At 45.7% G+C, this 25,582-nt stretch overlaps 6 protein-coding genes across 6 annotated transcripts in view; 4 read left to right on the top strand and 2 right to left on the bottom strand.

Moving 5' to 3' along the window:
* Positions 1 to 29: 29 nt before the first annotated feature.
* On the top strand, positions 30 to 1,916 carry PADG_03807 (kleisin alpha; the record flags this gene model as incomplete). The annotated part of the gene is made up of 2 exons (XM_010761306.1): positions 30 to 293; positions 354 to 1,916. The coding sequence occupies 2 exons, from the start codon at positions 30 to 32 to the stop codon at positions 1,914 to 1,916; spliced, it is 1,827 nt and encodes a 608-aa protein (XP_010759608.1).
* A 3,781-nt stretch (positions 1,917 to 5,697) lies between these two features.
* Positions 5,698 to 8,104, top strand: PADG_03806 (uncharacterized protein; the record flags this gene model as incomplete). Its single annotated transcript, XM_010760886.1, has 9 exons — positions 5,698 to 6,167; positions 6,252 to 6,396; positions 6,463 to 6,707; positions 6,766 to 6,798; positions 6,854 to 6,940; positions 7,002 to 7,411; positions 7,475 to 7,586; positions 7,748 to 7,881; positions 8,028 to 8,104. 9 exons carry the CDS (start codon positions 5,698 to 5,700, stop codon positions 8,102 to 8,104), a joined length of 1,713 nt encoding a protein of 570 aa, XP_010759188.1.
* Positions 8,105 to 9,315: 1,211 nt separating this feature from the next.
* PADG_03805 (uncharacterized protein) lies at positions 9,316 to 11,906 on the bottom strand (the record flags this gene model as incomplete). Its single annotated transcript, XM_010760885.1, has 7 exons — positions 9,316 to 9,744; positions 9,810 to 10,116; positions 10,177 to 10,590; positions 10,650 to 11,029; positions 11,142 to 11,471; positions 11,533 to 11,666; positions 11,726 to 11,906. 7 exons carry the CDS (start codon positions 11,904 to 11,906, stop codon positions 9,316 to 9,318), a joined length of 2,175 nt encoding a protein of 724 aa, XP_010759187.1.
* Positions 11,907 to 15,036: 3,130 nt separating this feature from the next.
* PADG_03804 (uncharacterized protein) lies at positions 15,037 to 15,996 on the top strand (the record flags this gene model as incomplete). Its single annotated transcript, XM_010760884.1, has 2 exons — positions 15,037 to 15,206; positions 15,849 to 15,996. The coding sequence occupies 2 exons, from the start codon at positions 15,037 to 15,039 to the stop codon at positions 15,994 to 15,996; spliced, it is 318 nt and encodes a 105-aa protein (XP_010759186.1).
* Positions 15,997 to 19,527: 3,531 nt separating this feature from the next.
* Positions 19,528 to 20,274, bottom strand: PADG_03803 (uncharacterized protein; the record flags this gene model as incomplete). Its single annotated transcript, XM_010760883.1, has 2 exons — positions 19,528 to 19,615; positions 20,138 to 20,274. 2 exons carry the CDS (start codon positions 20,272 to 20,274, stop codon positions 19,528 to 19,530), a joined length of 225 nt encoding a protein of 74 aa, XP_010759185.1.
* Positions 20,275 to 22,791: 2,517 nt separating this feature from the next.
* The window catches only part of PADG_03802 (uncharacterized protein), a gene marked incomplete at both ends in the record, with an annotated part of 3,005 nt that continues 214 nt past the window's right edge, over positions 22,792 to 25,582 (top strand). The window contains 2 exons of the mRNA XM_010760882.1: positions 22,792 to 23,113; positions 23,420 to 25,524. Of these exons, the coding sequence (XP_010759184.1) occupies positions 22,792 to 23,113; positions 23,420 to 25,524 (2,427 nt within the window). The remainder of the gene's footprint in view (positions 23,114 to 23,419; positions 25,525 to 25,582) is intronic.

The following is a 25,582-nucleotide window of genomic DNA, read 5'->3' as shown; positions in this document are numbered from 1 at the left end:
CGCAGAGTTTTCAACTCCATCTCTTCACCATGTTCTACTCCGAGACCCTCTTATCAAAGACAGGGCCGTTGGCTCGAGTCTGGCTTTCCGCAAACCTCGAGCGCAAACTGTCCAAATCCCACATTTTGCAATCGGATATCGAAAGCAGTGTTAGCGCAATTGTTGATCAGGGCCAAGCGCCAATGGCCTTGCGATTGAGTGGCCAGTTACTGTTGGGTGTCGTCCGCATCTACAGTCGGAAAACTAGGTACCTTCTTGATGATTGCAATGAGGCTTTGATGAAAATTAAAATGGTTCGTATCACCACTACTAGGCTCAAGGGGTAGGAAATGTAATGCTAACAGCCCAATAAGGCCTTTCGATTGACAAACAATAATGATCTCCCCAGCTCTGTCCCTATTCCCGCCAGTGGAATTACCCTACCAGACATGCTTACAGAGTCTGATTTATTTATGAATCTGGATACTTCCGTTTTATTCTCACAGCCAATGCCACAGTTAGAAACAGAAGGGAAGCGGCCAGCATCTTCAATAGGCTGGTCAAGCCAACTTCTTCCGGATACGATCTCTACTCAAAGGTTCGCCACGCCTATGGAGAGACCACACCTCGAAGACGATACCGGTCTTGTTCTTGATTTGGGCGAGGATGACATGCCTTTGGGCCATGAGATGAGTATTGAAGTTGGACGAGATGCACCTGCTCCTCGTCCTGTTGGTGATGATCTTTTCAGCGATGATCGCAGGACATTTGACGGTGAACTCGAACTTGAACATGGTGATACCGGAATCCAATTTGCCAAGCCAAGCATTGAAGAAGATGCTCACGATAATGTGGATACCTTCTTACATCAAACTGATGATGTGCAAATGGGTGGCATTGAAGAAGAACTGGGCGTCCCGGTTGCCGAAGAAGACACTACAATAGTACCTGCCGAAGAACCCAATGAATTCGTCAGGGGGTCTCAATCGCCCCTCTCATCGGTGCGGTCCAGTGTTGTGCGAGACCTTGATGATACTTTTATGAACGAAGAGGCCCGCCACACACAAAGAGTCAAGAGAAGAAAAATCATCCTACCAGATGTCGATACTGTGATCTCAACCCACCAAATAAAGGAGCAGCAAGCTGACCGATCGAGAATTTTGAAACCTACATCAATTCTACCACGCGATCCTCTGCTACTGACACTGATGAATATGGAAAAGAACGGTGACTTTGTTTCTAGCGTTATGGGAGGTAGCAGCTGCCGGAACTGGGCACCCGAATTGCGTGATATGCTTTCAATTGACGCAGTGCGGAAGTCGAGTGAACTTAAACGGAAACGCGACAGTGGCATTGCTGACATGGATGTTGATGGTGCTGACAAAATGCCCCAGCTCGAAGTGGATGAGGAAGATGCATACCTACACGGAGACGAAGGCGTTGTCCTTGAAGGTGACACCACCCTGCGCCAGGGATCTGAGATCCACATCGTTGGCGAAGAGGAAGCACAGGAACGCACGCACGATGTATCCGACGATGAGGGTGCCGGCTATCATATGGATGGCTTCAACGACTCCAGCAGTGTTCTCCATGCGGCAGAAAGCGGACCTATCTCGTTAGGGACAAAACATGCCGTCCACCTTCTACGAGACCGATTTGGCGGCGAGCCATCCGAGGAGGGTTCATTCCAATCGAGAAAAAATAGTGTCAATTTCCAAGATCTCCTCCCCGAGCGGACCACGAGCAAGAGCGATGCCACAAAGATGTTTTTCGAAGTGCTTGTGCTGGCCACAAAGAATGCTGTGACGGTTGACCAAAGTCCTAATACGGTTGGTGGACGTCTGAAAATCCGGGCCAAGCAAGGGCTTTGGGGTTCTTGGGCGGAAACCGAAGCTGGAGGCGGAATAGCTGACCAGACTCCTGAAATTGCTGTTTAATTAACATTTCTGAGCATCCTCTCCGTTTGGCTTTCTCTTATTTATTTATTTATATATTTTTTGAGAGGATGGGATTGATTGTTATAAGGCCAAAATAGTTCTAGTTTTCGGTCGTTGTCATTCTCTATGCTTGCTTTTATCTTTTGTATACTCCCTCTGCTTCCAGTTTTTGTTTTGTTTTTTTTTTATTGGTCGGTTTGGGTTTGGAACACATGGATTTCTTGCGAAGCTTATTTTCCCTCATAACCTCTCTAGGATTAAGAGAACTGTTCTTCATAGCCAATCACGCCTAAGTTCTATGTTTTAAAATTCTAAATCAGATAGCGAGAGCTACGTTGATTATTTGGCGTGGGCTGAAACTTGGATGTTGCGTGTACAGTTGGGAAGTTTGCCTTGTTGGATTATCAGTGCTGGGACGTTGGGTGTTTGTCATTTCAATCTTTGCTTTTCCCATGAGAACTCTCACCTATACATTTTTTTTCATCTTCCTTATGATCACGGGAGTAAGGATTCTGTGGGGAAAGGCGCTACGGATGATAATTTTTATATAGGCGGCTACGCCTTTTCTCTGGAACATGTAGTTTACCAAGAGCTGTCGGGAGAGCGGAGTTGGAATGAGGACTTAGCCTTGCCAGAGGCGTTCTAACATGCCTTCTAAGATCGGTGGTTAGTTATTCATTAGTTAGTTGAATTGGTGTCGTTAGATCAGTATAAGCACAATCCCTTCAATTAGCAGATCTTATCGTATTCACTAGCACGTAGTTTTATTCTCTCCCTGGCCAACAAGGAGCTTCAAGTGTAAAAGGCGACTAGTCTATCAGGCACATGTGATAGGGTTTGATAGGGCTGGAGATGACAACGCTTTATAGACGACAAGACTTTACCGTAGATAACCCTTCGATCACATAATATATTATCCACCATATATAGTCGTTCTCGCAGTTAGCAACCCCTGCAATCAACCAAGCTGCCATTCGGTCAGATTATCCTCTAGACTGGAAACGAATTCCTGGAGTCCCCTTTGTTAATGCACGGCGGGCACAGTAAACAAGAGGTAAATATCATGGTTACCAATAAACTTGATCAGGAGCTGTTGCTCGAATGATGTGCGTGGATACTTGGCTCAGCTAGTTACAGAGTAAATAGAACGGCTGCATAAGAAAGAATTTGAGACTTGCCAGTGTAACCGGGATGCATGGTAATGGATATATATGCCGTTCTTCAGCGGGCGGGTAGTACGAGAGAGAGAAAACAACACATCCATTGCGTTGCGGAAGAAATGAAGATGTGAAAGGTTTCAACAGTTCTTCTTTAACTGCGGAGTAGTTATTAGTTAGTTAACATAATTTCCCCATCGAGCGAAATTCCCCATTGAGTGAAAGATTAAATTAAATAGTTTCAATTTCCTAACTCATCACTTCAATGTGCAATTATGCCACCAATTTCTAATAAAAAAGCAAGAAACTCTATAGAAATAGAGGGAAGAATTGAACTTGTGATATCTGCTATTAAAAAGCAAGAAATAACCTCAACTGCTGAAGCTGCACACTTATTCAATGTTCCCTACACTACTTTATATCATTGACTGAAGGGCTGGTCTGCACACATGAATTTATGTGCAAATTTTAACTAAGCTGACTGAGGCTGAAGAGAATCTGGTAGTTGAATGGGTGCTAGGTCTATCTAAACAAGGATTACCTCCCTGGCCAGCCTTTGCAGAGAATATGGCCAACCATCTTCTTACTCAATGACAATCCACCTCTACCCCTTACTGCGTTGGCAAGAACTGGATGTCAAGACTGATTAAATGCTGTATGGTTAGGCTGGGCCCTACCTCTATACATTATTCTGAAAGCTCAGAATCTTCAAAAAGGCTGGTTTGAAGGCTTGCCATATGACTGGACTATAGATGAAATAGGGATGAAATGGCTTACTAAAGTGTTTATCCCTACTGCCAATTCATGTAGAATTGGCACTCATATTCTTCTTATCTTAGATGGGTATGGCAGTCATCTTATCCTGAAATTTGATCAGCTTTGCAAGGATAATAAGATTATTCCTCTCTGCATGCCAGCACATTCATCCCACCTTCTACAGCCTCTGGACGTTAGTGTTTTTGCTGTTTTAAAATGGGCATATGGAGGCTTGGTGGAAAAATGCATGCAGCTTGAATTCAATACTATTAAAAAGAATGACTTCTTAGATGCCTATCCTGCAGCACATACAGAGGCCTTTAAAGACTCAGAAAATTCAAAGTGGCTTCATGGCAACTGGAATAGCCTCATTTGAACCTGATCAGATTGTCCAGCAACTGGATATTCAGCTCTGAACTCCTACCCCCCCCTAAGTAGTTGATCCAGCAACTCAGGGTCATCCTGAATACTTCAAACACCTAGCAACCCACGGCAATTTCATAAGCAAGCAGATAAGGTCAAGAATCTTATGGGACAACGCCTTGAAAATTCCCCTCATGGCTTGGAAGAAGGGCTTGATCAAATTATCAAGGCCTGTGAATATAGAATGGTCAACACCACTATTATGAAGAAGCAATATCAGGATATATTCAACACCAATGAGATTGCGAAGCAAAAATGAAAGAGATCTAATCATCAGATTCAATCTGAAGAGGGTCTAACTAGACAGGAAGCTCAGGATCTTGTTATTCCATCTACTGAGCCCGTTGAACAGCCTGTCATTCAATCTTGCAAGCCTCAGCCAGCAGACTCTCATCTGCACTCAGGAGCTCCACAACAGTGCAGCAACTGCAATTTGTCTGGTCATAAGAGAACAAGATGTCCTAATCCTAGTGTCCATTAAATTAAATTAATTAGTTGTTGTTGAGTGTAGATATTTCAGGTTAAAATCTAGTTAGTTGGGCTACAGTTATTTAATCTTTCACTCAATGGGGAATTACGTTTAAGTTAACTAACTAAACGTTAACTAACTAACTAGTTAAGGTTTATGGATGACTAAGAATCCTGGGAGCAAACATGGCAAACAATTTTTGCCTAGACGAAGGGGACTTTTTGGTAACTAAAAACCACCCAACTACGGAGTTGTGCGGGACTCGAGTAAGCATCATTTTTATATCCGGAGTTATTTTAATTTTGAAAACTGATTTGGATCTCGGAATTGCATAGCAACAGGCAAGGTAGCCTCTGTGTAATCCCGGGGGTCCTATTATTGTTTTTACCGTCCTTTCCTAGGAAGCGAGTCTGATCCAATGCTGATGAAGTCATCGTCGGCGTTGTTTCGGCAGACAACCTTGGTAATTGAAATGGCATTGCCAAAAAAATGTTGAAGAAGTAGTAGAGCAGCACTTTATTTTTATCCTGTTTTAGTTCTTTGCCGGGCCGTCGATGGCGAAATTTCCTGTCATAGATAGTTTTATTGTGCAAGTCTTTAACAAGGTTCGGCTGAAAACGGATCATGTCATTTTCCTCCTATCATGGGTTGATATTGGTATGAGCTCAAGCATTGCTGCTGTCGTTCAACGACTCGGAAGCTTTATATCCCCCGCTGACTTCCCTACCCCGAGCAAAACAAGCTCCGTACTCCACAATTTGTTTCCTGGAAAAGTGACTCGGCCTTGGCGCCTCTAGGTCCTAATATTCTGGAGATTTCGTTTATTTAATCTTGCCAACAAAGCATAAAAGTTCTGCATCACCGTTCGTTCTCGTTGGTGAGACATTCATTCCCTGGGATGTAGAGTCCCGGCGAACCCTTCCGACCCTTCAAGAAAATTACTGTATGAGTGTCGTTTGAACAACTGTTCCAAGAGATGCAAGAACCTTCAGAAGGACCCTCTAACAGGGCGAAGGAATACGATAAGGAGACAAAGGAATATGAAGAAAATCTGGATAAGGATAAGGGTCCGCCCAGGGACCAGCATGAAACGTATTTTGAACCAATTCGACGGGCAAAATCGAGAGTTGAGGATCGATCTTTGAGACTAGAGACACAGACCTCCCTTTCATCCATCCAACGGTCGTTTAGCGAAGCGAGCACAGGGGGCTCCCGTTCAATGAGTCGAGTCTATTCGCTGTCGGACGGATATTCCCATCCTGCCGTTCAAAACGGTAGGCTTCAGGAGCCTGAGGAGGAAGATAAGGAGGACGAACTGCCGACCGACCCCGAAAGTGAATATATCGTGAACTGGGATGGATATGATGACCCCGGGAATCCGCGGAATAGGAGTTTGGGAAGGAAATGGCTCATCGTGTTGGTGGTGTCCTTTGGCTCCATCTGTGTGTATGTATCCATTCCTTTTTCTCCAATTCCCGTCCAGCATGTACAAGTCAGATTTTTGACACTAATTGAGTCCTCATGCTTCAGGACCTGTACCTCTTCGATTTACGCCATGACGTATACGCAAGTAATGAACGAATTTCATAGCTCGCGGATTGTTACCACCCTTGGGCTGTCCTTTTTTATCTTAGGGCTTGGGCTCGGACCACTGGTTTTGGCACCTTTATCAGAGGTCAGTAGGTTCAATTCTGTATACTGAGATTGCGAGGGCACTATTCTGAAAAACCTTATATGCTAGCTTTATGGACGGAGGATAATATACATTACGTCGTTTTCCTTTTTCCTGATATGGCTTATTCCGTGCGCCGTAGCCCAAAATATCCAGACTCTGCTCATCGCGAGGCTTTTCAGCGGAATTTCAGGAAGTGCTTTCCTGAGCGTGGCGGGGGCCACCATTGGCGATATGTTTGCTCGCCATGAGCTTGGTGCGCCGATGTTGATCTACACTGCAAGTCCATTATTTGGGCCAGAACTGGGCCTTTTGTAAGAATGTCTTGGGTGAAATTTCCATGTGGCTACGATCGTTAATATGAATCCCTAGGTTGGGCGGGTTTATATCTCAATATACTACGTGGTATGTAGTGCCAGCTCCACATTTTCAAGCAATTGGAATCTGATATCTTTTGCAGGCGATGGACATTTTATATGATATTGATATGGTCAGGCTCCATCCTCATTTGTATTATTGTGATAGTTCCCGAGACCTATCATCCTGTGTACGTTTAAGAAATCCAATATACATCGCTGGATTTCTTGTGTGTGACTAACGCTTAAAAGGCTGCTCCGGCGCAAAGCTATCAAACTCAGGCGGGAAACTGGTGATGAACGCTGGAAGGCCACCATTGAAATAACAAAGCGGTCCGTTTTCCAGACAATCCTGCGCTCTGTGTACAGACCGATGCTGCTTTTAACACTGGAGCCCATGTGCTTGAATCTCTGCATCCTTTCAGCCATTCTGTTAGGTATTCTTTATCTCTTCTTTGGTTCTTTCCAGCTGGTATTCATGACAATCCATGGGTTTACTGTTTCCCAGGTTGGATTAAGTTTTCTGGGCATTTTTATTGGAATGATGTTGGCCATCTTGAGTGACCCACTCTGGCGGAGGAATTACGCTCGATTAGTTCGCAAGCGGGAGAACATGATTTGTGAACTGGGAGAATTCGAACCGGAGTGGAGGCTTCCTCCAGGTAAGTTACAGTTTGACAAAGTTATTCTATTCTAGATATACTTTGTAACGGATCTTGTTTCAGCAATTGCCGGTGCTCCACTTGTATCTATCGGCATTTTAATTTTCGCCTGGACGATATTCCAACATGTGCACTGGATCGTGCCAATAATTGGAAGCGCCGGATTTGGCCTGGGGTGAGTTCTATCAATTTCATACATTTCTTACTAAAAAAAAAAAAAATCGAGCTTTGACTACCCTTGATTTTCGGTATAACTGATCAGGATGCAAAACGATGTTACTACAAATGATTTGAGCTGACTATTATGGGCTATCTACCTAAACCTATGAACTACAGGACTGTTCTTGTCTACTCCGGCATTTTCACATTCCTCGTCGATGCATATCCCCTCTACGCTGCCAGTGCTCTCGCAGCAAACTGTTTTCTACGGTGTAGTTTTGGCGCCGTCTTTCCTTTATTTGGAATACAGTGTACGTACGTTGGTGCAATGGCTGATCTCCAGCCCTTGTTTTTCTTGTATTTTCATGCTTCAATGATACACGGAAGGATTTTCCCTGTCTTAGTCCGCACACAGAACTACCAGTTCATAAGCAATTATAACTAATGCATGGTATAGTGTATAACCGACTCGGCTTTAACTGGGCTTCCACACTGCTGGCCTTCTTGACCATCGCAATGGCTCCTTTCCCGTAAGTATGAAGTAATACGATCTTTTGCAAATATAGCATTTGTGTGCAATTCATATGTCGCTGGTGACCCTTTGACGCAGACACACGATCCGGATGCACGGTACATGTAACTGTGCATAGACCTCTCCCATGTCGTGGATCATGTGTACACCACCCCACATCTCATCTGCTCGATATACGGATTGCTCCAATATTTTCGAGTTCAGAATGATCGGTTCTGGTAGCAGCATCGGCTCCCTCCATGAGGCAAAGAGAAACGCTGACCCAAATCTGGCAAATATTCATCAGGCTAACATGTGTATCCTCTGATTATAGCTACATATTTTTCTGTTACGGCAAACAGATACGAAAGAAGAGTCGATTCGCGAATGCTAATGGCTAACGAGCAAAAAATTGCTTATCTTTAGCTGGCTGTTGATGGCGTTACAGATATAACTAATGATAATAATAAAACAACTGCAAGCATGCATCGTTGTGTCACAACTCATGTAATTATTGACATCGGTTTTGGCATTGGAAAAATAGAGTCAAGGCGAAGTTGTCTTTTACTCTTTCCTCTAGACTTTTTGATGTAGATAATAACATATTTACTCCTGCACATGTCAAGGACATATATCAATTCCTATCAATTCCTTATGTTCCTAATGTATACTTTATATGGATATGTCTGTTGTACTTGAACGTGCGCTCTCTTAGAGAGAGGTTTAATTCAGTTTCATCTATAGTTATACATCACTGCTTCCAAGACTTTCGTATGGCAAGGGTTGTAAGAAATTACCTGAGCAACTTGTTCCATGTTTGGTTAACTAGTCTAATCAACAGCTGAAGAGTCCAGTCCGTGACCATTTTACGACTTCTACTGGTGACCTATTCCTGTTTTAAATGATAACACCTCTGCACATTATACCTGTACTACAGGAGAGAAAGCCAAAGATAAAAACCATTTGCTGCAATTGGTCATAGTGTATTAAGTACATAGCTCATCCCCGGAGCTGTACCTGAATACTGTCGTACACAAGGGGCACTGGAAAATGATTTGGGGTCATGTCAACTTTCAATAAAGGAGCGTGGAGATGTCGAGTACCCCGAGATAGAAAATACTTTGGAAAAAGTGAAATAGTTATAGCATTTCCAAGTTAGTGTGATCGTTTCCAAATTTGGGACACAACTGCCGAAATTCATTCACTATCATCCATTGCAGTAGTTTCTCCCAAATCAAAACAGTCCAAGCCCGCCGCCTCTTCCGCCTTGATTGTCTTTTTTACCGCCACCGAGAACGTTGAGTCCCGTGGTTAATGCGCTCGTGGCTAAGCCGCCTGCCAGGTCGACGAGATCCTTCGCCCCTCTATTGGAGATACCGGATACATCTTTAAGGCTCTTAGTAGCACCATCCCTGAGAGCCACCTTTCCTTCAGGATTAATAGTCCCGAGAATAGAACCAGTGGCCGACAGGACTAGGGCACCTGTACCAACGACCAAAAGCTCAGCAACGTCACCTGCCAGGGAAACGAAGTTGTGCAATGGGTTGAATTCGGTTCTCTTTGTAATGTCAGCCGAGTATCTGGCTTTACAGTGGGCGATAGCCACAGTGATGGCGGGTTTGTTATCCTTTGTATTGGGGGGAACTATTTCCCTTCCGGTCGACTGGTGATCCAGAATTAGCCTAGAACATTACACCCATAGAGCAAAATAAATATGTCGACGCTCACCGTGACAACCTGAACATAAAGGCGCTTCTTCAGGAAATTCTCAACCTGATCACCGTTTTCGATATCGATGTTTTCGTCACCCGGATAAAGAGGGAAGAATCTTAACAAATGGCTGATGACCAGCTGGGCGGTACAAGTAGCACTGCTCAACTCAAGGATTGTGCAGTTGGAGCAAACTTCTTTCCCACCGGCAGTTGAAGGGGCGCTAAAGTTATACACGTTGCCGATCAAATCCTTTGAAGGATCTTTCTTATCACCATGCTGAAGGTATATCTTCACATTAAAAGGCATGCCGGAAAAGAGGAACCTGTATCTTCTTAGCAACTGGAAGAGAAAAGATGTCCCAAATTGGGGGAGAATAACATACTTGTAGAAGCTGACATTGATGACAACTTCAAGAGTTTCGGTGCTGGTTGTCTTTCTGGTTTTGAGGAGAGTTGTTTTATAGCCAGCGTACAACCGGTTGATTGTAGACCATATTGCGATCTCGTGTTCGCCCTTATTCGGATAGTTCCAGGTTTGCAGCTCTGGGTAAGTATAATTGAATACTGTGCAATCGCGCACGCCGTTTGAGTTATAGAAATTACCCTGTTTGTTGCGGAAAGGTGCAAGTGGAGTGGTTGGGCCAACAGTAATACGCATTGCATCTTCTTCCTTCTCAACAACTTCGCCCTTGTCGTTCAGCATGTTTCCAGATGCATCTTTCAGAATCTCTGTCGTGTCTTCAAACCATTTATCACTGTTCAAAAATTGCCATATTGAGTAGAATCGCTCGACGTTGCTGTGCCGAAACTCGATTAATATTTCTTCCAAAAGTTGATGGTAGCAGAAGCAACTCACGCATGGTGAAGCCAGAAAAATGGATCAAAAGCAGCAACAGGGACTTGTGCCATGTGTCCATTGTTATCACCACCAGCAAAAAGGTGGACATTATTGTGAATTGATTCCAAACTCTGATACCAGTGTTTTGTTTTTACCTCGTCTTCGGTTTTTGGAAGATCACCGTTAGTGGCAAAAGCCGGGTAAGTCAAAGAATAGTTGAATAGACGCCAAATATTTTCGGCTGCATCATGGTCCTTCTTTGAAATATCTGGGGTGCCTGGAATGAACCAAGGCAGAGTGTTTGTGAAGTTCTTGTATACCTCGTAAGTCAATATTTCTCCGTCGCGCCATTTCTGGGGGAAGTCTTGCGTCCACATTATGCCAGCGGCCTCGGCCTCCTGTTTGGTGAAGTAATATTTTTTTTCGGGGCACCTACTGAGGCCGACGCAATCTCCATACTTGTTTACATTAGCGAACTGGTCGTGAAGGGGGAAAAGACAAGAAACTCACCTCTACATCTTCGGTGGGTCCGACTTGCAGTGTACCAACACCATAGTCACCCCATGTTGTCTTCTTCCCGTCTGGCTTTAAGGAATACTGATAGAGTGGGTTGTCTATCACCTCGGGGAAGCCAGGGACCAAGTTTGGAACTTCCTTTTCCTGAGAGGTCGGAGGGAGCCACTTGTTTATAACCTCCTGCTGTGAGTCTGGAGGAGGAAGCGCCCAATCCCAGTAGGGGATCCGAAAGGTTTCAGTCGCTGTTTTATACTTCTCATAATCTTTGTCACTCGTGGGTATTTTTGGAAAGATCTCAGTGGCTATTATTTCTTGGATGCATTGCTGGGTTCCATTAGTTTTGCAGATTGTTACCACAAAGCACATGGCAAAAGGAGTGAAGTACCTCGTAGAGAGCAACATATGGGCGATGCCAACTCGGAAAAAGAACGGTGCTATGGGTACAATAGCCTGTTGGTTTTGGTCCATTTTTAGGAACCTCTTCACCGTTCCATGGCAGATATGGCATTCCATGAATCCCTGAAGTCCACGTTAGCTCAGGGAGGCAACCGTAGAAAATCTGCGGCCTAAAGTCCTACCTGAAATCTGAAAGTATGATTTGGGGTGCTCTGGAGGTCTATCGTAAAAGATCCTCAATGCAAGGACGTAAAGACTCCATTTGGGGACATCCTTTTGCAATTCATGGATTTCTAGACGAAGAGGAATTTCACCACGAGGGCCATTTCCAGACTGGACACCCGTAACTGGAATGGGCGCCATTGCGTCTCCACAACTTAAGCCTGATTGATATAAATGCTAAGGAATATAACTGGAGGCAATCAATTGAGATCAGATTTTCGTAAAATCAATAGAGAATGTTCTAATTTGAAAAACTGCGAGGATATGAGCCGGCATTTTATAGACCAGAGGCCAACCAAGATGTATTTCTTGTAGTGCTAGAGGCTGAAGGTTTTACTCACAAGGATTCCCGTGAATATCCAGTCAGAGAACCCTCCCAGCCTCAACCTAAGAGACCTGTTCCCAATTCCATGCATGCAGGAGAACTTTGGGGATTAGGCTGAAAAATTGAAAGTCGTACAGAAACCCGGGGCTGGCGCAAGACAGGAGTGCCGTGAGCTAAACTGATTATCCTTGAATGGATGTTCATGCTGGCAGACAGGGAAAGAGGTTACGCCAGTGTCAAGAAATCCGACATGAGACGAACAGATCAACGGCACCTTCAGTAAAAGATTCAGCTGAGCCACACATTATCGCATCGCTTCTATCTCCAGCTTTCTGATCCAGCCGACAATGAATGCAATATGACGTGGTTGTGCAGGTAGACCACTCTTCCCACTTCCCCCACCAGTAGTTATATCGAAGAGCTCTGCTTCTGGTGGGAAGAATCTTTTTTCGAGGCTTCACCTAAATGAGCAGCAAAAAGATGTACAAGAACTTCTCAAGAAGAAAGTTATCCCTTTCGTTTCCCTGGTTGGGTCAGGGCTGGGGGATACCAGGCTCCAACCGGGGAATGTGTTTCCTCTCAAATGACACACTCCCTTCCTTGACGACCAACAATCAATCTAGAACCGCCTAATTCGTTTCCGACTTTAGCCTCCCCGGTGCAGGATACGCAGCTCCAATGAATTTTGGTCAAACCGTGAACTTTCCGAGCCTTCAGGCTGTCGAACATGAACTCCCCGGATGTCTGTGTTGTGGAAAATGTGAAAGCGGGATGGATTTCTTACAAACTGGGATACATTCAACCCCGCCATCCCCTCCATTATTCATTTCATCTCGATGATGCTGTGCGTATCCTCAAATTTAAGGTATTCCTAATGTCATGTGCGCCTGCAGTTGTGCTTCCCCGCTCGTTTCCGGTGCATCTCCTCAAATGAAAATTCAAAGTGGAAACACATGAATCACATCCTCTTAACCATCCCTCTTTTTCAAGTCTTCAAGCAGAAATTTCGCGAAAGGCGGGGCAACTGATAAGATAAGTTTATTTGTTGGTTTATCACGACGTGGTTACGTTGCATGAACCTTATTATCCTTTCCATTCTTTGTTTTTTCTTCGCTTGGTGGCTTGGAATACTTGCATCGCTGCAATGGCTGCTAGTTGATATCGCAGGATGACAATTCCTTCCGTAACTTCGATCTGTTATAGCCGTCTTTGCTTTTTCCCGCAGGATAAGGCTATGTTGGAGACCGAGGATAAACATGGCAGTCTTTGTGATTTGACGAGATGATTTCAATTGAGGCCAATGTCGATACGAACAGGGTATGGACAGAAAATTTATCTGCAGTCAATTTGAGATGTCGAGACATTTGAGTTTACGCATGGTTCCCGCACTTGCATATGAACTAGAGAAATTAGGATTCAAGATCAAATCAGTGTACGGAGTAGTCTGCCTCTAGTATTCTTTAGTTGGTTTGTCCAGCACCCCTCTATCATAGTTCCAGACCTTTGCTGGAAGTGGGGTGATGGAACCTCCAAAACCCAGTCGATGCCAGCTGAGCTGTCTGATCTGTGCTTTTACAATGGCCTTGTACAGGAAACGAAGAGGATAGGATCGATATATATGATAGATCGATTCTGCGTCCATGTATCAGTTAAGATTCTTGCACATCCTATTTAGTAGTAGCATTTCAGCACAACTGGAAAGGAGGGGGGTATGTAAAGTACTGGTAGTCAGATATTTCACCAGGCGCAAGTTTTTTATCCACAATTAGTTCCAGAGTTTGTGCCACGGCCATCCCGAAATTTCAGGGCATATAGATCTGAAAGTAACATAAACTCATATAAGCTGGAAGAGCATGGCTGATGGAACAAGGATATCGGAGTCAGGTTCAGGTCCTGAACAATAATGGTACAGTTTGAGATAAACCTCCAAATGTGAAGGTTAAACTTCAGGACAATTTTGGTTTCCCGCCAAGTAACTAATCCTCGGGTTGAAAATGCTGGAACTCTGTTTCTCAGATAAGGCCCGTAAAAGAGATAGCCCCTTTTTCCTGTTCCACACTAGTGATCGAGCTTTGACTCCCGATCGAACATAACTTAGATCTTCGCTTCCCTTGGGAGCTACTATAAAAGCTTCAGAGTTATAATATTTCACTAAGAAGTTCGAATTTTCAAGCCGAACGAACAAACTAGGGATCATCTGTCGTCTGCTGATATCTATCGGATACCCTTACCCGAACATGGGGGTTAGTCTTCGCTGATTAAATTATTGATGACGCCGGCTCTCGAAACCGAACGAACACAACTCCATGTTACCTTTGAAGAGAGAATTGGATGACGTTTAAGAGAGCATGCTGATTTTCTGATCCGTGCTCTGTTTCAACTTTGATGTGGTCCCGTACCTGATATCTTTTAAACCTCAGTCAACAGTCCTTCCCCATTTTATTTGACTAATATGCATGGTTTTGGGCAAAATTGTCTGGAACAGAAAATTATTAGCGGGTTTTCCTCGGCCTCTTCCGCTTGTTCCACCTATTGTGACTGTGTACTGTAGATCCTCCCCCACCTCCAGCTCTCCTCTTTCCCCTCGCGAAAAGAAGAACAAACGGGAGCGCGGGGTCACAGACAATTTGATTCGAGAGTGATCTGGCAAGGAGACATTAAAGCTTTCGAGATCCATGTGTGCGGCGTCCACAGGAAATCGCCACGTCAATAAAAGGAAAGTGTCAACATAACGTGCAGTTATGCTGGTATGAATTGCGTCATCAGTTTTTGATGGGTGTTGGGAGTTCAGTTGATAGAATCGTGGATTCATCTTGTAAGGGTCTTTTGTTTTTGCCGCGGCTAGTCTATGGGGGGATGATGCGAGGGGCAGACAACCTACGCATTAATATACGTCTAACCGAAGTGACCTGGAGTCTTGGGGGAAAGCAACGGCACAAGGCTTTCATGGCCTTTGCCGACACGAGAAATTGGAAGCACAATTCGGAACCGAGGTATCCGCGGGTAGTCCTGGCCAAAGCTTCCCGCAGATTAAGCATGAATGCTGCTCTCAAGACTCATGAGTGGTCCAGCAAGTGGAAAAATGGGACCGTAGTCTCATTGAAGTATCACCGGTGGTGAGATAATCACTTAGACGCTACAATGGCCCCAGCAATACTCCATGTCTAGTAACGTGGACAAGAGGGGGTCTAGGACAGAAAGGCTTATGGAGCGGTTGTCGTGACGTCCAGATTGACAACTGGGTTCATTCGTATGGATATAGCCATATTGGCGCATACATACACAGCAGAAACTGCATGAGCAGCAACAGCGATGAACACAAGAACCATGTTTATATATTTTCTAGGTCATTGGAGGAATGCCGGCAGTCAGCTTTTAGGTTTGTGACCCAAGCTGACGCATCGTGTGAATTGGGTACTCAGGCGTCCCTGGTTTTTTTTTTTGTCCGTTTGATTCCCCGGTTTACAGGATGGCAGTTACCAGCAACAACAGTTATATCAAGACACCGAAGCATGTGCACGCTAAACAGCTAAGGTTCTCTGCCACCATATGTTAACAAAAGCGAACTTCGTGGTATAAAATCCAAACGATACCATTGAATTAAAAAAAACACTTATTCCTTCGAGTCCCAACGCCACCCGCCGGTTTGCAGAGCGGATAAATGATCGCGAGCGGGATTGATCCTGACATAGTAAAAATTTGTTCTCCAATATCCGACACCCTTCCACAAAAGCTGATTCTATTTTCCCTTTAGTTAGGGATAGCGACAGGCCAGCCGGCACCGATATCACCAGCGCGGAAGCTCTTCGCGTGGACCACTCACATTATCCCCAACAGGGATCACAGCATCCATGCACCCAGACCCATATCTCTGAAGATTGGGCTTCAGTGCACACCATTGCATGAGTTTTCTCTCATTCTTGTTAACAATGCACTTGGGAGACTGCTATCAGCGTATCCATGAATGTGAACACCGCAATTTTAGCGCTGTAAAACATGCATGCATCCAATTAAGGAGGCACAGGTCCATTCTAATGCTAGATGCTAGACTCTGATATTGAGCAGTCATCTCGCGGGTTTCGAAAGTTGGCTTCCAATGTAGATGCAAGAGAAGAAGAAACGGAGGATGCGAAATGTGCTTTTGAGTGCCAAGACTCGGTTTGAAAAGGGACGAAGACAGCCTCTCGGAAATTTGTTGGGCCGACAACCTGGATGCCATACTTCCAACTGAGACTATGTTTACCGCAAAAGATATGTTTACTTGCTTTTCCTTTTCTTGGTTCATAAAATTCTGCTGTTTATGAGCTTGCCTATCTTGTTTGTGGTTCGACAGCTAACTAACCGGCTGCCGGACACTTTCTATTTCTCTTATCCCTGATTCCGACTTGTTGTCTGCAGTGAAGCAAGCGTCAGATATGCTGTTCAGTCCCTGAACAATCTTCCGAATTGTTTTACCGTTTAGGGATCAGTGGGTTTTCAGATGAATTAGATCTAGCCTTGAACAGATCCATTTGCGGAGCTTTGAGGGGCATAATATAGTTAATATGCCAGTACACAACTACGCGAGTTGCAATCGAACAGCTGGGCATGGCGAGCTGTTATGTTTCCTGCACAATTTCCTGCACAATCACATCGATCAGCTCTCTTATGGCGCATTAACTTGCTCGATCAGGGCATGGGTTCGTTTCATTTCTTGCTTGGGTAAGACTGAACCTATCTACTACCTGATTATATACTTCTTTCTAAACATACCCCTTTTATTCCAAAATCCATTACGCTGCATTTACGCGCATTGCACACATGCATGAACGGGATGAAGAGTGCACGACATATAAGGTGGATACTATACCTGTACAACAAATCTTCCTTCTGCCTTATTTCCTACGTCGAATATGGTAATACATGCCGATTGCACATGTATGAGCCAGATATAAGAACGCTAATGCCCGTTTTTATTCTTGCCCGTGTCCTAATTTGCATACAGAATACAGAATTGACAGCAACAACGGATCCGTGCTATTGTCATCTCTACTTCTCTATGAGTCTTCCACGGTATCCATATAAGCTGGACAATATGCCGCAGTTGTAGCTGGCTGTGGCGGGTTTCATTGCAGTTGTCATGTCGTCCCCCTGCTTTTGTTGTGTGTGGAGAACGAGGGTGTTTACGGTGTACGATGTGCAACTGGTATGCACCGCTGATGACTGATCTACTAACCTCTTCGTTGTATAAAGGGAAAAAGGGAACGTAAAAGAAAAGATGTGTTGTTGTTGTTGTTGTTGTTGTTGTTGCATCTCACATTTTCCTTTCAAGTGCTTGATTAATTTAGAATTTAGATCCCACTGTCTACTTCAGACCTGTTGCACGACTTCGAACGGTTACACTCGGAGATAAAGGGTAGATTTATCTTAACTGCGCCGCGCCAAACACGAACCTTCAACCATAAAGTATTGCAATGGACAGCCAATGGGATAGAGATACCAAGGTGGGATACCATCAAGCATTGTCTACGCATGTGCGTATGCTATATGTTGGCATCTCTATATTGCATTAAAGCGGAGTATATGCATGGCGGCAAGCTGGCAGATTGACGGGGGAATTATATGCAAGGACCAAACCGGATGTCCCCCGGAAAGTAGAGACGGGAGATAAAGAAAAAAAGGGGGTCAATTTCGAGTTTGACGTGCGTGGGCTGGAGCATGCTTCCTCGTGCATTCGTAGGGATCCAGAGAGTTTTCCTGTGGCACGTCTCCGTCTTCAAGAGCCTCCGTGCTGTGACACTTCATAGTCCTTGAGGTCTCGTGGTAAGAAACAGAGTCCGGCATGCAGAATAGGGGGTTGACGAAGGGGGTTAAAAGAGAAGTAGATTGAAAGGGATATGTTGGGTTTCATAATCTCGATAGACATTTCTTCGATAACGCTTCTCGAAATTCTGCTTCAGCTGTATTCTTCGGTTGTGTCGCATCTCTCCCTCCATAGGCTAAATCGGTCACCCAGGTTGCCTCTTCTCCTAGAGTATCGGATCTTAAGGGTCTACACCTCTGTATAATTTAAATCTGATGAATTCTTCCTTCCAACAGGGACCATGGCAACTCGGCCGAATTCTGGATGCCAGCAGAGCCATGCCGGCCCTATTCAACTCCATGGCCATGGTGGATTTCAAGATCAGGGCAAAATCAAAAGGACAGCTTCTTAGACAGTAGCAGCATCACATACATGTGATGAGCTTGAGGCGATGGTTTTGGCAAAGGCTAGTCCCCAATCTCTAGTACAATGTAAGCTGCTTACATTAAATCCAGCAAAGACCGCATAGATGTGTAATCTGCATTTTGCCCGGCCGTATGTCCACTTTTTTGAGGATCTGACTTTATACTGAAATAAAGTTTTCCATTCTGTTCTCAACGGCTGCGTTTCCGTTCTCTTTAAAAAAATTTTCTTTTGCTTCTTTTCCTCTCCCGCTTTCACTTCTCCTGGAATTCCGCAGTATGGATTGGGAGGGGAGATATGTAAAGAATACCTAATAATAGGTTGCTTTGAATTCCCGGTCAAAATCCCAACTGGATTCCTGCGGACAGGAGGAATATAGATAGTCAAAAACGGCAAACAACTTCCGAATCGTGTCTGAGCCAGATCCTATGCTTCTTTCTATGCGCAGCTGCTGACAAGTGAACAAGCCACAAAGGACTAAAAAGCCACGAGTGAGCCTTAGGGCCTGCCGCCCGCCCGCATCCCGCTTATAGGCTGGCAAATTCATTTCTTTCTCAGCAACTGAGGCACTCAGAGGCTCTGCGACCCGGCCATTCTACGACCATTACCGATTCTGGGACGGACTTTCAAGGTTAACACCTGACAGGGGGCCTGACCAACTCAATGCCAAATCGTTCAAGTGACTTTCTTAACTGCCTGCGTCCGCTGGATTGCTGCCCGTTGAGAATTTACATGAGAGAGCTGCTTCATGTGTGTGTACAAACGGCAATTGATCGGCGAATCCCTCAGATACAGACCGGAAGATGAAGTTAATGGTTGATTAGAGCAAATGGTGCGCAGAGGGTTCCGTGGATTGAGTGGGAGAGGGGAAGAAGGTCAAGGCGTTCATGCCAATGGCCAGGGCGAGGGCATGCTCCGTGGAAGCTATTCACGCATAAAATAGCCGTGACATCATGTCTGTAACTAGTTACTCGGCCACCGGATGGAACGGCGATTGACAGTGCAAAAATGGTGGTGTTCAAAGCAAGAACGGTGAAGATAAGCGGGGAGGGAAGCAAAAGGACAAGAAAACAGGGGAAACCAAAACGCCCATATCCATATCTCTCCCACATGGACATGGGACGCATGGGCATGGGAAAAGAAAACAAAAAGGGCGGTCAAGGGGGAAGTCTTTTCAACCATTGAGGAGTCAGGAGACAGGACTTGAAGCCGGTGGTAGTTGGTCCATTTATTCACTGTTCCCCCACGGTTCCTTCGATGTCATTGATCCAATCGAGCCTATTCATCGGTTTCGCGATGCTGGCTCGCGATCTGGAAGTGCTTTAAATTGCTTTTTTAAATGTGTTTCTTTTTCTTTTGTTCTTTTTATTTTTATTTTTATTATTATTATTATTATTATTATTATTATTATTATTATTATTATTATTATTATTATTATTATTATTATTATTATTATTATTATTTTCTGTTCTGTTGCTGCGAGACACTCACGTGGATAAATGACACCGGAACTTTGGAGCCTTCTAAAGACATGTTGGCAGTTGTGATGAAATTCGACGATCTGATCGGGCGACTTTGAGAGCGCGCAAGGCCCCTTGTGTGAGAGAGATGCAGAGCTCTAAAGCTGAAACTGAGGTCAGGATTTTCATTTCTGCTGGAACGGGCTTTGGCCCCCCCTCCCTGGGGTATCACAAGCTGAGCACAAGCTGAGCAAAAAGTAACCAGTTTGAACGAAAGGCTCGCCTCTGCTGAAAAATTGCGTCCCTACGATATGGTGAATTATATATACTCTTAGTTAATGGATGTTTTAACCAGCACGATACAGGGATGCAGGTATTGAACCGTGCCCAGCGCTTGCGACGAATGTTTGGTTGGCGCTCCGAATTCGCTGCTTCACCCCCGCGCGGAAGCAGGTCGGAGCTTGACCTCGGCATGAATCTGGAACAGGGAGACGTGGATACGAGCTGTGTGTGGCCCATGGTTGAGCCATTAGTTAATACCCGAGAATATGTCGCGTGCCCCGGAGCCGAATCCGCAACTGTAAACCGACTGCTTGAACAGTAAACAAAAATGATCCATTCATCCATTTTCATCGTAGCTCTTCTGAGAGTGTGCGATCTGCAGAAATAATATCCGAGACTGGCTAGGAGTCTCTCCCCCCCCCCCCCGCCCCACACACCTAACTCTTCAATCGCCAGAAAAGCTTTCCCCGCGTCGTTAAATGTTCGGCTTTCAAGGTTGAAACATATCCGCATGCTTATTGTCTGAGGAGTGTGTGAAAGACGGGCTATCCATCTTTGCATCTCCTTTGCCTTAAGCATTCTCGATTGCTCTTTTTGTCCCAAGTCTTGCTAAGAGATGCAAAAGCCTCGGGGTGGATTTTCCAAGGTTAACGCCTCCTGTTGCTCCTTGAAGATTTGAACAATAATCACACAAATTCAGTCTCTGTCATCAATCAGGTGGCCATGGGCGGCAACGGATTGACAGAAACAGCAAAATGCCGGTGTAAATTATGTAGTTTATTTATATATGTGTTTTCGTGTATTCATGCAGTGGGTAACTTGCTCTCGTGAATGGCTGTTTCCATAGAGATGATATCGAGACACATGAAAATTCTCGGGAATAAGGATATTTTAAGTAGAAGAACCAATTTTTTTTATTTATTTACGTACGTACACAGCTGAAGCTGATCATTTGCAGTCTCCAGTGTTGGGATATTGTCTGTTCCCCTGCAGGTGTTTTAACCGTCTTTTTTTTTCCCTTCTTCTTCTTCTTCTTCTTCTTCTTCTTTTCTTTTTCTTGAAGGAAAAAACTTCCTTGCTGCTGAACTGACAGTTAGTCAGTCAGTCAGTCACCGATTGATTGCTCTCTTCTCTCCTCTTCTTTGCTTTTTCCCTGTTCCTCTCTTCCTTTCTTTTTCTCCTCCCTCATTCCATCTACCATACGCCCTGCTCGCATAGAACTCGGCTCTCTTATCCGTCTCTTATTCCATTCCTCTGGTGGCCCCTCTCTCCCCGCTCCTCTCCATCCACCATCCTGTATCTTCCACCCCCGCCCTTTTCTCTTCCCTGCCCGCCCGCCAAACCCTGCTTCCACCCCCTTATACCCCGGCCCTCTTGATGCCGCCGATTCCTCTTCCTCTCTACATCCCTCCGTATTAGCCCCAGTCCGATCAACACTCCCCTATGTCTGTCAATGCGCGCTACCCGCCTTCCCGTCCACCGTGCGTCCGGCCCTGTTTGAACCACGATCTAAAATTCCCACCGGCTTCTCCGTAGCTAATCTAATAACCACCATCCCATATTGACTACCATCACCATCGCAGTCACAACCGCAATCACAGCACTCCCCATCACAATCCCTCCCCTATCGCCGCCTCGGACAAACCACCAACTGCCGCTTCGTAGGGTTTCTCCAGGTTGCACTACCGTCAGTTCCATGGTTCCCCCTCTGTGATGTCGCATCGTCACTTTTCAGCCATCAGCCACGCTTTCCACGCGCCCATTCGCTACGACTTCGTCAGTTCGTGACAGCCTTGTCCCTCTGTGATTCTGTCTTCAGCCCGAGTTATCTGACGGCAAGTTTTGACCTAGCTTGGTTGACCTCGTTTACTCTGCCACCCCCTCCCCCCTCACTCTCACTCACTCACTCTCACTCTCTCTCTCTCTCTCTCTCTCTCTCTCCGCCTCTACCCCCACCGAGCCGTCTCCCCCTTCGCTTCTCAAGCCCCTCTCCCCCCACCTCGCCCATCCAAAATCGACTAGACTCGATCAGCTCGCGTGTTGCACTAGGTTAGATCCTCCAGTCAGATTTCTCAACGCCCTGGCCGTTGGTCGCGTGATCCCACTCTCTACTGTTCCTCTGCTGTTCCTCTGCTTGGCTGAAGCACACCTCACAGCTGCTGTGTTACCACACTCGAACCGCTCGTGCGTGTCGGTGCTGTCAGCCCTAATTCGAAGGCCTTATCAATAGCAGCCATTACCCTACAGGTCTCAACACAGTGTGGTGTTTGTGGTTTGATACGTCTCAGTAAGAATCTCTTTCACTTTTAATGCAACCTTTTTTTTTTTTTTAAATTAGTATTCGGGGGGTCTTTGCCCTTTTAATCAAATATAAAAAAGGAGGGGGAAAATGGAAAGAGGAATATAAATGGGTTTTCTATTTCTTTTCAAAGAAAAAAAAAAAATAAATAAGTAAATATTAATTCACAAGGATAGGTGGGAAGGAAAACACCTTCGGCTATTTGCAGACGAAAGAAAAGCTCCAACTACAAACGTGTGCATCGCATCGATCGACAGGACGCAGCCACAGTAGAAATCCCCCACCCAAACCCCCCCTACCCCCCCCTTCTTCTCTGTTGCCGCCGCACCGCATTTCTTTTAGCCCTACTAGCCCCCCACATCTCTTGCACAGCCATCCCTCCCACCCTCCTAGGTAAATCAATATATATATATTGATATTCTATATATATCTCTATATCCCCACATCTGCATATTATGACCTCCAGCGCCAGAAATGGATCGCCGTCACCCTCCCCGGCGCTTCCTAGTACTACTACCCCTGCAGAACAAGAATCCCGAAACACCATGACAACGGCCAACAACCCCGGAGACTGGGACTCCTCCGAGTCGCGACCGCAACCTCTGTCCAACGGCAAAGGAGTTGGCAATGGCATGGTTGCAAATGGTCATCAGAGACCTTCCACTTCATCGACAGCTGCCAGTGCCAACAATGCGAGCGCCAAAGACCCTCTTCGCCCAAGGAGGAAGAAGGCGAAGAGAGCTTGTTTTGCCTGCCAGAGGGCACATTTGACATGTGGTATGTTAATCTTCGTTGTTTTGTGATTTCCTCCTAGCATTTTACCCCACCACTCAAGCAATTGGGTTACCTATTCACTCCTTTCGATTTTATAATCCTTATGTTGGATGATCATTGATCTGCCCTGACTCCTTACCCCTGCCGCTCATTACGCCGTGACAGAAAGTCAGTCAGAGAGAGGTTGATTGAAAATAGTTCCAGTTTCCTCTACTTTGATTTTATTACTAATATTCTTATTACTAATTGTTGTGCATTGCTGTTGGGGAAATTTTGAAAACTGACATGGTGTGAAACTACTTTTAAAAGGGGATGAGCGACCTTGCCAGCGATGTATCAAGCGTGGGCTACAAGATACATGTCACGACGGCGTACGGAAGAAAGCTAAATATCTTCATGATGCCCCGAACGAAGCTCTCATACCAGGCATTCGAGGAAATCTCTACAGTCAGGCACAGGCGGCGCGAAATAAAATCAACACCAACTCGCAACAACGAAATGGTACCAATTCTAACAGTGACAACAACAGCACCAACACCAACAGCAACAACAAACCTTCGCACCAAGATGTCTCAACCAATTTCTTCTCGACGCCGTCTACCAATAACTACAACACCGTCTACACCCAGGCGAAATCGCGACAAAGCCAGCACATGCCCTCCAGAGTAATGCAGGATGCCACAATGAACCCCAGCGCATTCCAAGCGCAGCCCCCCGCGTCACCCACTTTTGATCTCTCCTCCAATCCGCAAAATCACACTCTTTCCCCGTCTATGGCGCAAAATTCCGGCACTACCCCATCTTCCAGCGCCTCTCAAAACCCCGATCCCTATGGCCCGACATTCTTCGACCCAAGTCACCCTGCACTGTTCAATTTTGACATTGCCAGCATGAATTTTGGAAATCGGTATGGGGCTTTGGAATTCGGAATGCTAGGTCATTTGGCTACGGGAGCCGGAGACACTCCGCCCAGCGACTCTGCCACCCGGCGCGGATCAATTGGGCGTAGTTCTGGTACATTTACGGTGCAAAACTTCGGAGAAGGCTCCAGCAACCAATCCCCCTTCCTATTTGGCGGCGACCCGGTGCTCAATGACTGGAATCCGGCTGGGCAAGGCCAGACCAATTCCCGAAATATCTACAATCAGAATAGCGTCTCAGGCCAGATGGCTGATCACCCGCACGCGTTCGCCATCGAGAGTGCGCCGATGAATTTTGCCAGTCCCAGCTCGACGGAAAGCCCGCAGATGACAACAGTAACCCAATTTGATGATCCCAGCGTTAATTTCTCATCCAGAACCACTCTCATGCCTCCAACGAATACCCAACATCAGCAGCAACCACAGCCACCACGAATATCGACCCCCAGCCTCAAAAACATGCAAGTAGGTGTGAAACGTCGCTACCGCAGCCCCTCTTCAATCTACGAAAGCGTCAAGGAACCGTACTCCTACACAAGTGGCTTCCACAGCCTGACGGCCTTCATCCAACGGCGCTTTTCGCCACAGAAGACCCTGCAAATTGCCAAGGCGCTTGCATCCATCCGCCCCTCATTCATCGCCACGACCAAGACGCTAAACCAAGACGATCTTATATTTATGGAGAAGTGTTTTCAGCGCACACTCTGGGAATATGAGGATTTCATTGATGCGTGTGGGACGCCGACGATTGTTTGTCGACGGACGGGAGAGATTGCCGCTGTGGGAAAAGAGTTTAGCATCCTTACCGGATGGAAGAAGGAGGTATTATTGGGCAAGGAGCCGAATTTGAATGTCAATACGGGCGGTTCTTCTTCGTCTGGTGTATCGTCGCGTGGTAGCAGTACATATAACTCGCGCAACTCCGCAACGATGACGGTGATGGACAATCAGAGTCTACCCACGGGGCGCACGCAGCCGGTCTTCCTCGCTGAATTACTAGATGACGACAGTGTGATTGAGTTCTATGAGGATTTCGCGAAGCTGGCATTTGGTGATTCGCGGGGTAGTGTTATGACTACGTGTAAGCTGTTGAAGTATAAGACGAAGGAAGATGGGGTAGGATTGTTTCGGAATAGCAACGGGGAGGTGTCTGCTGCTGGTGGTGGTGGCACCGCTGCCGATGACACGGACGCCAATGATGGCGCTGGTGCTGGTGCTGGAGACGGAACGACATCAGCAGTTAACGGTGTCAGTAATGGCAGTGGCAATAACGCGACCAACGTCAATGCCAATGGAAATGTCAATGTCATCCCAAACGATCTTTCTGGTGCGTCGTCTATGAAGTTATCCCCGAAACAAGCGTGGGGCAAGAGTCGGATTGCCGGTGAGGCTGGGATGAATCAGTTGGGATTCCGAGATGGGAAGGTCGAGTGCAGTTACTGCTGGACGGTTAAGAGAGATGTTTTTGATATCCCTATGCTTATTGTAATGAATGTAGGCATTCCACCATATTTTGCCTATATTTCGCTACGCTTCCACCACTCACCATATC

The sequence above is a fragment of the Paracoccidioides brasiliensis genome (genome assembly GCF_000150735.1).
Source record: "Paracoccidioides brasiliensis Pb18 unplaced genomic scaffold supercont2.4, whole genome shotgun sequence".
Classification (NCBI taxonomy): Eukaryota; Fungi; Ascomycota; class Eurotiomycetes; order Onygenales; family Ajellomycetaceae; genus Paracoccidioides; species Paracoccidioides brasiliensis.
The sequence above is the reverse complement of the archived record's forward strand: the minus strand, read 5'-3'. Positions and strand labels throughout refer to the sequence as shown.